This window comes from Mizuhopecten yessoensis, unplaced genomic scaffold, assembly GCF_002113885.1.
Source record: "Mizuhopecten yessoensis strain PY_sf001 unplaced genomic scaffold, ASM211388v2 scaffold1883, whole genome shotgun sequence".
Classification (NCBI taxonomy): domain Eukaryota; kingdom Metazoa; phylum Mollusca; class Bivalvia; order Pectinida; family Pectinidae; genus Mizuhopecten; species Mizuhopecten yessoensis.
The window spans coordinates 883,840-899,636 of record NW_018404269.1 but is presented as its reverse complement, the minus strand read 5'-3'; the positions used below and the strand labels follow the sequence as shown (position 1 = coordinate 899,636).

Here is a 15,797-nt window from a genome sequence, read left to right as displayed (position 1 = left end):
TTGGTGTATTACAGCGCCAACACAAAGTCAAATGTAATATCGTATACATATATGACATAGTTGTTATTCTTGTGACAATTCACGATAACAACATCGTTATGAAAAACATAATGCGTAAATAATCATGTTATAGGTATTTTGGTTCACGCATTCGAAGCGTGTAGTATGTAGATGTAACCCGGGTATATATAATATGATATATAACGGCAGAGTTTTGATGCATGTTGTGATTAGTTTGAGAGAGCGGTGAAACTTTCACATTGCTTAAAGAAAGGTTAAAGACTCTGAAGAATCTCCTAGAAGAGATGAAAGTACTAAAGACTCGTTGTTGAGAATTTTTCTTTTTATAATATGATATATATATATATGATGTGTGTAAATATATATTACAACGAGACGTCATCAGTTCGGATGTACCTGTGTTGTTATGTTCTGTTTCAACATTCTGACTGAATTGTACTTGCGACGTAGACCTTGTACCTGCCCCTTGCACGAATAAAGCACCTGTATTCCCGCTACTATATTCTGGCTACTGGGTAAATACTTACTGCCCAGTGGTCATTCTTACAATCCGACCCGTGAGAGAAGGATATGTACTCCAGATTTACTGATAAAGGCGTTGATATATTGATATATTGACTATATAGAGGGCGTAAAGACACATTGCCGCCAGCATGTATTAGCAGGCTATACTAGGAACATCATACCCGGTATGTATAACAGTATTAGTGTAATAGCTATCGTGTGATTGTAACATTTAGTTATTTGAATTAATATATTTATAGCGGTCTGTATTCAGATGTCCGGTACCTCGTTCGCGCAGAAGTTGTGTAGTATTTAATGTATGTATATGAGAGGGTGAACGTATTTATTGAATTGTCCTGTATTGTAGGTTTCTCCGAGCTAGCAAAGAAAGATATATGCATGAACAACTTGTCCGTGTTTTGATGTTAAAACTGAGCAACCGTTGACATAGACATACCAAGAATTACGTTCAAAATAGCACACAATCATAGTTTGTTTCATATCTAAACCTAACTTTGTATTTTGTAAAAACTGTTTTCAGAAAAGAGAAATAAAAAACAGCACAGTATAACGAGATGAATCCCAAAACGATCTTAACACTGTTCTGCTATGTAACAGTCTGTAAGTGGTTCTACGGACCAACAGTAAAGAAAACACTTTAAAAAACTCACTTCTACAAACTATACCAAGGTCCTCACTATGGTCACAATCATTTGTTCCCCATGGCTGGTTGAAGTTGCACCCATCCAGTGATATCTCCGTTCCCGCACACCTCAAATCATCCATCCAAATTTGACCTGTTCCTGCTCCATAGAATGCATTGCTTCGAACTGAAGGGATACCTCTGTAAAGACAGAACAGCAAAGCTATAATAATTAATTTGCATCATTGCCTTTTTGATATAAGAATAATGACGTTGGCTATCACTGGTAGATGCTGACTGTTGCTTTTTGCATGAATTTAGAAATTATTTCAACATTGACCATCATACAGGGTATTTAAGTTTGAAATAAAGGTATGCAATCATTGCAAGCATAGGGGTAAGAAAAACATGTAATTTAATCATTAAAAATCATGATTTTACTAGTTTTAGTCTTAACATTCTTACAGGACTGCAAACAAAAAATTATAACGCCTATTATTTTATTTTTGTACTATCTTGTTTAGAATAATTCGATTGTAACTTGAAACAGAATGAACAAGTATAAATACACCAATTCGGATTGTGGTCATAGAAATAGTTGTTAGAATGATAAAAATTATCCGTGTACATGTATATTCTTTTTATTACGGTGCACGTTCTCCATGTACGCGTTCTTTGTTGTTCTGATGATGTATATTCTCTGTGTATGGATCATGTTACATGTACTGCTATGTTGTATATTCACTGTATATGGATCATGTTACATGTACTGCAATGTTGTGTATTCACTGTATATATCTACTGTGTTATTGTGATAGTATGTGTTCTCTGTATATGGATCATGTTGCGTGTACTGCTATGCTGGATATTCACTGAATATGGATCATGTTACGTGTACTGCTATGCTGGATATTCACTGTATATGGATCATGTTACATGTACTGCTATGTTGTATATTCACTGTATATGGATCATGTTACGTGTACTGCTATGCTGTATATTCGCTGTATATATCTACTGTGTTATTGTGATAGTATGTGTTCTCTGTATTTGTTTTCTGTTATTGTCATTATAAATGCACCGACTAGTATATATGTAATTTATTATCGCCATTGTGACTAAACATGTATTGCATTGTTGTAATGGTGAAGGTTCTTTGCTCATGTGCCTTGCTGTTTTCCTCGTGTGGTTTAATCTGTTCACCGTTCAAGTTGGAAGAATTGCCGTGACCTGTCCGCACTTACCCTAAGTATCCCAACTGGTTGCACACGACGGTTGCGGTATGAAAGTTCGCCATGTCATCACATACGGTACCCCAAGCTCCTGAATGATACACCTCCAAACGTCCCTCGTACCTTGTCCTTCCCCCGACAAGACGCAAAGGAGTCACTTGCGTTCGGCCTTAATAAGAAAATAGTGCATGAACATTGCAGCAAAAATGTTTAAAAAGTGTCTGGATCATTTTAGATTCTATTATTAAAAATCTACTGTATTATGTCCGTATAATAGGTTTTACATAACACAGTCTATCAATACCATTTATTATAAGACATTTGTTTGAATGAAAATAATCAGCAAAGTAAAATGTTAATCTTTCCGACTTTCTGTTTTAATTCTGTTTTAACAATGATCGAGGTTCTTATATACTACTTTATCACAACCTAGTTAGTAGGTCAGCGTTCACAGCTAGCATTCAACAATTCAACAATTCAACCCACCCACGTACTCATTTACAGCTTAGTAGACCTGAACAAGCGGAGTAAAGTATATTGCTATAAGATACAACACAGTGCCGTGCCGTGACTCGAACCCGCAACCCTTCGGTCACGAGCCCAGCGTTCTACCACTAGACTACCGTGCCTCCAAAACTTCAAATGGTGACAGCGTGCGGTCAAACTTTAACGAAATATACGACATATGTATCCTCACCACTCCTTTTTAACATCTGCTTTATCAGACACCTGTTTTGCTAACCTGCACATATGACATGAGTCCTGTCTGTGATGACACTTCCATCACAAGACACGTGTCAGATGACATCTGCGTCGTCTCAATGTCGACACTTTCTTCATTAGACACCTGTTAGACTTATCTTAACAGTAGCCCCTTATGTCCTTTCTGTGTCAACACTTACTTCATTAGACACCTTATTCCGTTTTTGCGTATTGCAGAGTTATCTTCTCTTGGGATCAGGTATTGATTGTTACGTCATTGGTTTGTGGGAGAAAATTACGTCCTTTTCTCAAAAATTGATGACGTTACTCTCACAAACAAGGGACGTAACAATCAATACCTGCTCCCAAGAGAAGATAACTCTGCAATACGCAAAGACGGACTAGACTTACTTCAACAGATGACTTCTACGTGTTCTCTGTTTTGACACTGTTTCAACAGACACTCGTTTGACTTACATTTGTACCTGAACAGAAACCCCTTGTGTCCTCTCTGTGTTGACACGTCGATTTATCAAACACATTTTGGATTTACCTGAGCAGATGACCCCTGTTACACGTACCTGAGCAGATGACCCTGTTACTCGTACCTAAAAAGATGACCCCTGTTACACGTACCTGAGCAGATGACCCCTGTTACACGTTCCTACAAAGATGACCCCTGTTACACGTACCTAAAAAAGTTGACCCTGTTACACGTTCCTAAAAAAGTTCACCCTGTTACAAGTTCCTACAATGATGACCCCTGTTACACGTACCTAAAAAAAGATGACCCCTGTTACACGTTCCTTCAAAGATGACCCCTGTTACACGAACCTAAAAAAGTTGACCCTGTTACACGTACCTAAAAAGATGACCCCTGTTACACGAACCGAAAAAAGATTATCCCTGTTACACGAACCTAAAAAAGTTGACCCTGTTACACGTACCTAAAAAGATGACCCCTGTTACACCTACCTGAGCAGACGACCCCTGCGTCCTCTCTGTGGCGACAGTTATTGATACCCCATCCTCGATTCCCACACTGAGCAATGCTTGACTCGTTCCCAAGACAATTTACATTATCCAACAGTATTGGTCCAGTGCCTGATCCATAGAATGCGTTGGTTTTTGCAACAGCCCCGATACTACAAAACATTGATGTTACTTTCGTCAATTACAATATATATTGTTGCTATAATCACATATGTCATAGATTCATGGTTCTTACTTAATGGCAAACTGTTCTTGGCGATTCAGATGGATTACACATTGTGCGTGTCCCTGGTCCCAAATGGTGTAGAAATTGATTTTTAATCATCTAGTATGTTTTGATTTTTTTTATACTTAATTTGCATTCGATATTTCGATGATATTGATATATATCTTTTAGTGTCGGCGAGATGAAATTTCGAAAGAAAATGTGAGATGCACAAAGCAGAGTCATATGTAAACAGATTTCTAATCCAAGCAAATATATTTGGACTTGCGATGTAAATGAATAAAAGCAAAAATGAAGATATAGCGATAAAATTATAAGAATGACGGACGAATGTTTTATGTTTAGCTAACGCTTGGAGGACCGTGTATCTTTTATCGTATACATGCATTAATACCTGGCTGTCATTTTATTGAACACCTTGTTAATACTGCCCCTAAACTACAGATCCCATTATTTGCGATTTATTAATTTTTTGGCACTAAACTTTAGAAAATTGTTAAGTACGATACGGCCACTACGATATATTGTGCTTGGTAGGCATCAAAATCATCACTCGATTGATAACCTGTTAAATGCTTGGATGCAGTACGAGTTATTTTTAAATAATTGTATATGGGTGACTAATTATGTAATTAACTTTAATTATCAAATTGACAATAGAGATAATTAAAACCTGACAATTCATTGAAGTGCAATTTTATTATCATATTTATTCCAGTACTGACACTCTGTAATCGATATTACTGAAATTAGTGGTATCCCATTTTTTCATATATGCCTACCAGTTGTCAATTTACAACATGATCCATGTGCATGCGTTCAGTGCTTTGATAAAAGATGAAATATTGATCGATATGCATCTCATTTTTAAACGCTCGATTATTTCATACTGACAAGATTAGGCAAACTATTTGGTACGTGAATTTGTCAAAAATAGTTTAGTATTAGTGTGATCTACTTGGGTTTGCATGCCATAATTTATAAATAATAGTTTTACTTACGTCAGATTTCACGAACAGGCTTAAGTATGAGTAGGACTTACGTGGGTTTGCCCAGCATGCGGCAAATGACCTTAGCATCCACTGCTCCCCAGTAGTCATCACAGATGGTTCCCCATGTATTGTTATAGAACACCTCCACGCGACCTTCGTTAGTGTTGGAACCGCCCACCAGTCTGACCTGTACGTTGGTTGTCACGGTACCAGCTACGAGAGAAGAAAGCATCCCATGAAATATTTTCGTTTGTAATTCTGGTGCTAATTTTTGCTTATTGAAAAAGATAAAAATTATAGATTCACAGAAATTTGAGTACACCAAAGTTAAACGCACTGTTCTTTTGTGTTGAAAGTTGAAATCTGAAGGATCCATGTGCCGAAAACTGTAACCATGCGTTGAGAATTTTGTTTGCGGCATGATCATTTCGTTAATAATTCACTTATTAAAAGATTAAAACGCCTAGCACAACTTTTATAAAAAAAAAAAACACACCCGAAAACCCCCACATCAACAACAGTGTTGAAATAGGGCAAACTGCGATTTGAACCTTTACTACATTTTATAATACTGTCGCTCTAACATACTAAGCTACCAGCATGGTCACCGGTATTAATCTCACCCCGCTTCAAATATATCCAAAATAAAACCAAGGGAGGTAAATGTATGTGCAGGGATCCTTAAATCGAGGTTACCATTAGACATTATATAGATTGATTGTTTGTGAAAATTATAAATAAAAATCCATGAAATTGACCTATTAGTTTATATTACTATAACAGGCTGTACCTGGGTTACAGCGGACGCCGGCATCCTCAGAATGGTCACAGTTGTTGATGCCCCACCCCTGGAACTGACAATGTCCCAAGTTGGTCTCTGTACCCACGCACTTGACGTCATCCATTAAGATACGGCCAGTGCCTTGACCGTACCTCGAATTGTTGAATGACTGGGCTCCGTCGCTATTGAACAAACAAGCCATAATCGTGTGTCAGTGATGTGCGTATATAGGTTATTTTCTTCTTAGTATTGCGGACAACAGTCCCTTTCATGTTATAGTTCAGAACAACACGTACATGTACCAGTCAAATAAATATTTTCTAACAAAAACTTCGAAAATAACTTTACTCACGGAATCGGGTTTTACGAACAATAATAGATTCCAGGTAGAGCAAGCAAAATATAAATATACAAAAAAAAATACTAATTCTTTACAATGTATCAATTAATTAATATATACCGCTTTACATGGGCAGAACACTTACACATGTTGAACTATTCAAAACGTAAGTGCCCTTAGCAGATAACCCTTTATAAAATTAAATGTTTGTATATCTTTGAATGCATTTCCAAGTACTGTTATGATATCTTGTTGCCTAAGAAGAGAAGGCAGATCCGACGGTGTAATATTTCTTACAGGTAACAGTTAACTCATGCTTACATCTGTCATTACGTATTATCCGCGCTAGGTACTGCTATTCTTTAATAAATACTCATTACTTCAATTATGATCACAATATGATATTTCTTAAACTAAACGTTATATTACGTTACCTTTCTAATCATATGACATACGTTTAGGATATGAGTTTGAGTTAAATCATGTATGTTCTGCTAATACAGTGTACTTAAACCATACACACTCATAAGGCTCCGCCATAAGAGCAGTTTGCAGAGGGTTCCGGATATTAGAGAGTATTTATTTGTTACTATCTTTTTACACTACAGGAACTCGACATATTTAGACAACAATCCGGATTGAACAGAGTCAAGATAAGACGAAATAAACTAATCCGAATGGAATAGACTGTATTAGTGATCTGGACTCACGTAGCGAATCCGAGCATCCTGCATACGACCTGCGCGTCGGCGTTAGACCAGTAGTCGTCACAAACTGTTCCCCACTGATGATTGTACTGGATCTCCACCCGTCCTTCCATGGCAGAGGGGCCATTGGCCAGTCTCACAGGGACATTGACAGTGTGCCCTAAAATAGCGTATACATAAAACTTTCTTTAACAACCGAGCAAGAACTTGCAGAAAAGAGAGGTACTTCAAATAAATATATATATATATACATGTGTGTGTGTGTATCATCTCTTTTTCATTTAACAGCAAACAATAGCCATTAATACAATATCATACTATAATTCATAATATTCTGTGACGTAACATTCGTTTAATGCTAACAATTCTTGGTGGAGTCGAGTGAATTATCTCCGTTTTTGAAATAACGTTGTAGAGTATTTATCCGTCACAATCATAAAGTAGGCTGTCTTCATTTGAATACCTCCAATGTAAAGAAACAATACAGTTGATACATTTCACAGCGAATTAAATCCCAATATCACAACCGAATATACAAGTTTACAAAAGTATAGTCCACACCGTACTCAGGCTTAGGCTTACGTCAGACTCATCCTCTCACTCACGATCACGCTTTTTTAAACTCTACCTGTTTACTCCTATGTCTTAACGAGATATTAACGTCAGATGTGACACCAAAGTGAGCATCTTCCGACACCTTTTGGGCATCCCTATACTTGATAAGTTGGCCCTTTGTTACTTAGTATAACCAAAGGAGAAGTGGAGTCGTGGGGATATGTCTTGCCACTAATACAACTCATTGACTTTCTCCACCAGTATAATAATAATAATAAGTTACTGTTCTCACTGATGTTCGACACGAATCCTGATTAATAGTGGAACAACATTTAAGAGTTACTTCCCCTTTATTGCAATTCACTATATATTATTTTTAATGAATGTAGGACCAGAAGTAAGAAGTTTGTCGAAGAAATTAATGTTTTGTTTTATTTAGACAGGGCATTTTAAATGTCAGTCCATTAGTAGCATTTTCGTCACTTAATTATCAGACACTGCACCGATAGTTTAGAGCATATGACCTATCGTTTGAAATGTTTTTGGCATGGAATTTCTAATGCGCTTTAACATTCTTATTTTCTTGGACTGTTTTGCATAATGGACAGTTCCGATAATAACCTCATTCATCTTGACACAATCTTTTTTGGTTTTGACAATTTTTGAAAGGAAACAAGCATTTTTTTGTTTATTTTTTGTTTGGTTGTTATATAAGGATTAATTTTATTCAAAGTCATCTTCTTAATAAACCTAGGTCCTCGCATAGCTTTCGTTCAACATCCTCAACTGAGAAACCTTTTACATTTGGTAAAGTGACGGCTGTTAACAATACAACTACGACTAAGTCAAACAGTAAGGACATAATAATGTTTATTGTCGCGAGGGAAACATCAATATTTATTCTTTTTAAGATGGTATTACGCCTTTGACATTGACGAGTTACTACCTATAAGAATGCAAGATTAAAAGAACTTCATTGAATGCTTTTAGACTCCATAACCCTTAAGTTTAAAAAGACCAATCTGTGGTTTACAATATCATCTTTAAACTATTTGAAATGTCTTCTTTGTCTGTTATATTGTTAATGTATATTTTATATATATCAAGGCTTTTGCGCACACCATTTTGTTTTGAAGATAGAAATTATCTTTTTTTTCTACATATCTTCTAAATGTTTGGACAATTAACCTTAGTTTTGTCTTAGTATGTAAATTGTGCTTGCTTCATTTAAGTAAACATGTTTTGGGAAGATTTGTACAAATACAAGTCAATTTTTCTGACGGATGTTCTAGTCTTTTAATGTAAATAATCACATGCGTACATTTCCCTGATATCCTCATCATTGAACCATCGTTCAGATTTAGCACTGATACGTTTTTCTTATCATTTAGGGACTGACTTTCATTTTGACGGCGTAAACGTTAGTTTGGACGCAATTAGAAACAAAAATATTCTATGGTGCGCGTTGGCGTTGCTGAGCCTTTCTTCATTGCATATACACTAATTCATACGCAGTCAGAGTTAACTAAGCGGATGAAGGGAGACATGTTAATAAAGTGACATATCATTCTGATACATACCATCATTACAGTAAACACCGGCATCCTCTGAATGGTCACAGTTGTTCTCTGCCCATCCTTTGAATGTACAATTCTGGATGTTGCTTTCAGTACCAACACATTCTACATCGTCCATCCAAATTGGGCCTCTTCCCGTCCCAATGTTTGTGAGCGCCCTCGCACCAGTGCTGGAAGACACAATGTCAACACACCGGTACTGATGGTTTCAAAAACACTTATTTAACAACATAATATATTATCTATATATTTAATTATTTCCTGTTGAATGTCATGCTTATTTCACGAGTATGACAGAATACCGATTTTTTTCACGAGCGCAAAAAAAAGTGAAAATATTGACATATTAGAGTGAATACCATATTTATTTCACGAGTGTGATATAATACAAATTGTTGCACTCGTACAGACATCGGTATATTCTTCCTTCACAAATGAAATTTATCATGTTATTCAACGGGAAAACAATTATATTTTCTGTTAATTACATTTTTGAAATGCCATTGCAAAAATATTACTGCATCAACATTAGCGTAAAGTTTGGCGCAATATTCAATAATGTCACGCTGGACAACTCGGTTGCACGCCATTTTGAAAGTGTTAATCAATATTAGTATGCCCTTATCTGTATTATCTGGTTCGGTTTACGAAAAATATCAGATATAAAGTCATGTTTATAACTAATTTTATGTGCTAAGATGCACAAAAACAACCATTTATGTTGCCGTCGTTTCTTTTACAGCTGTACAGCAAATCTGCAGCTTTCAGTGAAGTAAATACATAATACCGTTCGGATTGGTTATTTTGAAATCGATTAAAGGACTTATATTATCATACGTGAAGATGTAGCTTTTTGTATATTTTCACGGCAGCTTTTGTAAAGTAAATGGATATATTTTCTCTCATTTCCCAGTGTGTAAGATAGAGCTGCCCGGGGTAAGAAAGGGTAGTAGGATTTGTTTTCTCTTACCCTGGACAGGTATATCCGCACTTTTACCGGTGTGAGATGTCCTTGTCTCACCCTAGGGTGGAGACGGGGTTATTCCCCTATTCATAACAATGGCATGACGTCACTTCAACAATACAATGACGTCACGTCAACAATCCATTAACGTCACTTTTGACGTCAACCCTGAATTTAGCATGTAACGTTATCATAAAATTGTGTATATGATACACATTGGGAGAACAGGGTAAGAGAAAAGAATCATTCACCCCGTTGTGGTTTAGATAGGGAAATCTCAACCCTCGGGAAAAGATTCTTAAGTTGAGTGTGTTTGGCAACATAAGAATCTTCCCCCTCGGGTTGAGATTCCCAAAGAGGGTGAGAGATTCTATTAATCTAACACCCCATTTCACGTGACGTGACGTCACAATGGCTAAACAATGACGTGACGTCAGCTGTTTGGAAAAAACTCCGATGCCGCAATGCAGAAAAGGCGACGTGATGAAATTAAAACCTTTTCCGAAATATTTACCTTACATGTTCGAAAGATAAGATTATTTTTCTGCGCAGACTCCGATTGCACATATGGGGTATGCTTAATATCGCTGACAAGGTAGTCTTCATTTTTAATGGTTTCTTAGCTTATTTTGGTAGTAGGAATGAGAGAAAAACACTCTTTCATGACCAAAGCCTCGGGTTTTACCAAATTTGAAAACCCCTCGGGTGGAATTTTCCTATCCTACACTCCTGGGCATGACAGAGTCTTATAACATATACCTGGAATACATAGAAATAAGACTAGTAACTGTCAATATGGGAATGATTACCCAAAGTGAACAACATGAAGTACTTGACTTACGTGCTGTAACCAAGCATACGACAGATAACCGTGGCGTCTCTGCTATCCCATGAGTCGTCACAGATGGATCCCCATACGCCATTGTACCTGACCTGGACACGTCCCTGGCTGTGGGACAGACCCCCAACTAGACGCACCGATACTCTTGTATTTGGACTCCTTGCTAAAAAATATTTTACGAATCTTTCAATGTTCAAAAAATAACATGCATACGAAGTACTTTGATTTTTAAAATAACCATTTAATGTTCTAGATAAGTGTATACTCATTGCCTTCTATTCTGTAACACATTTGTCGGATACATAGATAATATGGCCTTTTCTTGTTTGTAATGGGCATTGCATGCTCAGCTCCTATGATTAAAACGGTGGTCCAACTTAGTTGAAATGACACATTCAGATACACACTAATTAGGCGTATATACGTATTTCTCTATAAGTGACTTACTTACACATCAGTAACGGCGAGGTGCCTGACTCATCTAGAGAAAGTGATAGGGAAGTGAGTGACTTTCTTCCACAGAAGTAATAAAAATGGCTGACTTATTTTTACAGAAGTGGTGGAAAATAGATTGGAAGGTGAATGACTAATTTACATAGACGTGATGGGAAAGTCACTGACTTCTTTGCACAGCATTGATGGGATATATGATATGCTGATTTATCTACCTAGACACATGACTCCGGCATCTTCCTGATGTGTACAATCACTGACACCCCAGGGCTTCCTCTGACACATCCCGAGGGTCGTCTCATTACCGACACAGTCGATGTCATCAATCTGGATTGCTCCGCTCCCTGCCCCATAGAATGCATTGGACAAGGGCACCACCACCGACCTTAAAACATAATATAGAACTAATTCAGAGGATACATTACTTTTGATCGCCTAAAGTAAATGATGCTCTGGATATTTTACTGCGACCTTCACCTTAGAATTTATTCGACACATCATTTAACATTGGAACATCTTGTTCGAAACAACTGAGTCGTAGTATGATTTCGTCTTTTGAAAGCCTTTAAAGTAAGATTCTGAAAGTGTAATAGAATGTATCGTGATAATAAAATATTTTAATTGATGACCGCATACAATTCATCACATCATGGGGATCACATATGTTCTCATCGATATCAGAACAAGATCTAGCAAATGTATTTATAAACCTCACGTTGGCTTTCCTAGCTGATGACAGACGACAGTTGCTTCAGGGACACCCCAGCCGTCGTCACAGACTGTTCCCCACATGTTGTTGTGTTGTACTTCCACGCGACCGTTGTTACCATTTGTACCATTTACCAAACGCACTGGTGCCTGAAGGGACTGGGCTACAGTTTGAACATTATACAATCTTGAGTATTATTTCAATACCACCTAGATTGAATCTGGTTCTTACAATTATGATGTGACAGGTGCAAAAAAATATCTCTACACTTTGAAGAGCAACTATGTATGTAAGGTTTAAGAATAATAAAGTACATACGATGTATAGTTTCATTGGATATAATGCTAATTGCCAAAACCAAGTTTTCATTAACGTTTTATCCCTTGGTACGTTAGCGTTAGCTTGGATAATTATCGTGTTTTACCTGTCTCGCAGATAACACCAACGTCTTCAGTGTGTTCACAATCGTTGGTACCGAACGGGCTACGCTGGCAGGCAGTAATGGACGCTTCTGTTCCTGAACACTTGACATCATCCATCCAGATCGGGCCTGGGTAAGATACATTGTATCGAATTCCTGGAACCGCCCGGGCATGTACACTGACAACACGAAGATAATATTCTCTTAGTCTACATTCAGTGCTTCATTCAATAACCCAAAATCTTGCTGACTATCAACCAGACTACATTTAAAAAAATAAAGAAACGTTTTTCTCATGCTACTGAAGATGCAACATTTACAAATGTATATAAATATGCATCTGCAGCTTTCAGTGTTGTGTCCAATTTGATAAAAGAAGAGTACTATAACCGTGGAACTTTCGCTGTAGATTAATGTTCGTCCTTTTTGCCCTCTGTAGTAAGGGCCAATTTATCATAAAAGTGAATATTTGTACACAATCTACCTTTCATAGTAATAACATGCGAAGGGCGAAATTTACACTGGGAAAATATAGATTTACCAGTAAACTGCGAACATTTAATTGGGCGAAGATAGATTTTACCAGTGAAGGGCGAAAATGTAATTGGGCGAAGATGATTTTTGACTGGGCGAAAGTTTCCTGTTACACAGTATTGTATCTGAAATCGTAAAGAAAGTAACTTACACGTTGATGTGAAGCATACTACAGATAACAGCAGCAGCAGAGTCGTTGAAGCTGTCATCACACACGGAGCCCCATTGGTGGTTGTAGTTAACCTGGAGTCGTCCTTCATTCATATTGGGTCCTCCCGTTAGCCTTACACGTACATTGGACTGCTGGCCTGTAATACAAACCATTTTGGTTATTTATTTATTTGTTTATTCTTTTCATGCCGTATTGTGCCAAACAAATGAAACCCTCATTTAGTTTACTTATTCTACTTAACATATCACTATGTATTACACGTTACATATTCTATACTACATTTATTATTTTATATAACTAAAAAGTCATGTAGTACTCTACTGCATTCTATCTAGAAAGTCTTTCAAAAAATTGCTGAACTTTAATTCGTCTCCCAGTTTACTTTTCTTACAAAAATAATACTCTAAAAAGCTCTTTTATACCCATATTCGATTATCTTTTTACCCTATTTTTATAAAATCTTCTCATCATGTCCAGCTGTATTCTATCATCAATCTATAAAGTTTTCTCGTAGCATACTTTGTTATCCATAGAAAGTTCTCTCTTATTCTATTGTAAAAGACTTATACATTATATCATATATATAATTTTCGCTACCTTACAGACCAGTTTTCTTATAACTTCACTTCACATGTAAAGAGCAGCGTATTATACTCTATATACCTATTCTTCAACCTTAAGGATGAATATTATATATAAAATTAAAAATGACACATGTTTCTATCGCTTATTATGATATTTTGTCATAATCGAATTCATATTTTCCGGAAAAAATTACATAAAATGCCAAAACTGATTGTATCACGTTGTCGTCATGACACAGCTCACATGAGTTTCATGACACTATGATTGAAGTTAGCAAATGGTTGTTGCTGGTACTCACTGTTTGTACAGATGACACCGACGTCCTCGGAGTGGTCACAGTCGTTGGTTCCTATGGGGTTGGTATTGCAGTTAAGGATGCTAGTCTCATTGCCAAAACATCGAACTTCGTCAAGATAAATAGGTCCTGATCCGAGACCAAACCCAGCTGCCGTCACCGCAACTGCGTTAGCTCTGAAAGTATGAAATACGTTTATTTTATAACTGTACGGCAGAATGCCATATAAGATATACAATAAAGGAAATTATATAGAAAGGTGTTGACGTAAAAGGGAAACAAACGTTAGTGGATAAAAAATTTATTACAAAATATTTGCGACAAAAGAGAAAATTAGAATGCCGAGGGAAATGTTTTCCGACGTTGGTATGAAAATATATATCTGCTTAATTAGGATGGAAGCAAAAGACGAGGAACTGTTATGGAAAAAAACAGCTCTTATCAAGTTAAGGCATATGCGTCTCTTTTCATTCGCATCGCTTTAAACTACTTGCTAACTCTGGAGAAAAAGCTATTAAAACATCGTAATTATAGAGACAATAATTACTATGTAGAAACACCGCAGTAACGACATAACAATATAGCCCTAAGTAAGACATCACTTACGCTCTGCATCCCTGGAACATTTCATAGCAAAATTGAAGGCACAAAGATAGTAGTTTGATTGGCTTAGGTAAACAAACTGACCAATCACTAGGTTGATACCTGTCCTTTGAAGATTACGAAGGACCGACACCTAACTTCAAAGTCAGTCATCTGTTACCGTTTCGCGACCGCGCGATTCTTTTGATGTACATCGAAGGTTTGGACTAGTCTTCTTGTCTCATCAACAAGTTGGCGCACACTGAGATTTCGATTATGTTATGACATATTCCAGGGGTGCAGAAAGCGTAAGTGAGCGTATTCTCCTGAGTATCGACGAAGTTAGTAAGATAATCACACTTACGATGCTTTATGTAGCATTCTGCAGACAACCTTAGCAGCATTTCCATCAAAGCTATCATCACATATGGTTCCCCAGGTGTTGCCAATCTGTATCTCCACCCGACCTTGGTTACTATTTCGGCCATTACGAAGACGCAAATGTGGGGTGCCTTTGAGAAAGAATACGCATTGGTTTAATGCCAGTCTAGATTATTAAGGGATATTTCAGGTTGTAAACTGCAATGTTATTGAAAATAATTGTTTCTCGTCTAAATCGATATTTTATTAAAAGGTGATAGCCTACCTGAGTTACACATGACGCCCACGTCCTCACTGTGGGCGCAATTGTTAGTGTACCATCCTTTGTTGCGACACTGGAGAATGTTGTTCTCATTGCCCGTGCAACCAATGTCATCAAGCATTATTGGCCCTGTTCCTTGTCCGTAGTGAGCATTAGAAAATGCTAAAGCATGGTCCCTTAAAATAGAAATAAAAGGTCAAATTTAAATCATCCGTAATTGAACTTATTATAGCCATTATTTTATTAACTAAGACATTTTTTCAGATGTTTGACAATATTGCACTTTATAAAAATGTATTTTAATAAAGAAAGGTTGCAGGAATAA

The 15,797-nt window shown here is 36.9% G+C and overlaps 1 protein-coding gene across 1 annotated transcript in view; it reads right to left on the bottom strand.

The window, feature by feature from the left end:
* LOC110441871 (deleted in malignant brain tumors 1 protein-like) overlaps positions 1 to 15,797 on the bottom strand; it is a 49,749-nt gene that overhangs the window by 15,200 nt on the left and 18,752 nt on the right. The window contains exons 15-29 of the mRNA XM_021485155.1: positions 15,476 to 15,648; positions 15,194 to 15,341; positions 14,251 to 14,423; positions 13,347 to 13,503; positions 12,665 to 12,840; positions 12,247 to 12,403; positions 11,747 to 11,916; positions 11,079 to 11,241; positions 9,277 to 9,443; positions 7,145 to 7,301; positions 6,104 to 6,276; positions 5,364 to 5,526; positions 4,078 to 4,247; positions 2,413 to 2,569; positions 1,197 to 1,369 (exon numbers count right to left, since the gene is read on the bottom strand). Coding sequence (XP_021340830.1) covers positions 1,197 to 1,369; positions 2,413 to 2,569; positions 4,078 to 4,247; positions 5,364 to 5,526; positions 6,104 to 6,276; positions 7,145 to 7,301; positions 9,277 to 9,443; positions 11,079 to 11,241; positions 11,747 to 11,916; positions 12,247 to 12,403; positions 12,665 to 12,840; positions 13,347 to 13,503; positions 14,251 to 14,423; positions 15,194 to 15,341; positions 15,476 to 15,648 — 2,477 coding nt within the window. The remainder of the gene's footprint in view (positions 1 to 1,196; positions 1,370 to 2,412; positions 2,570 to 4,077; positions 4,248 to 5,363; positions 5,527 to 6,103; positions 6,277 to 7,144; positions 7,302 to 9,276; positions 9,444 to 11,078; positions 11,242 to 11,746; positions 11,917 to 12,246; positions 12,404 to 12,664; positions 12,841 to 13,346; positions 13,504 to 14,250; positions 14,424 to 15,193; positions 15,342 to 15,475; positions 15,649 to 15,797) is intronic.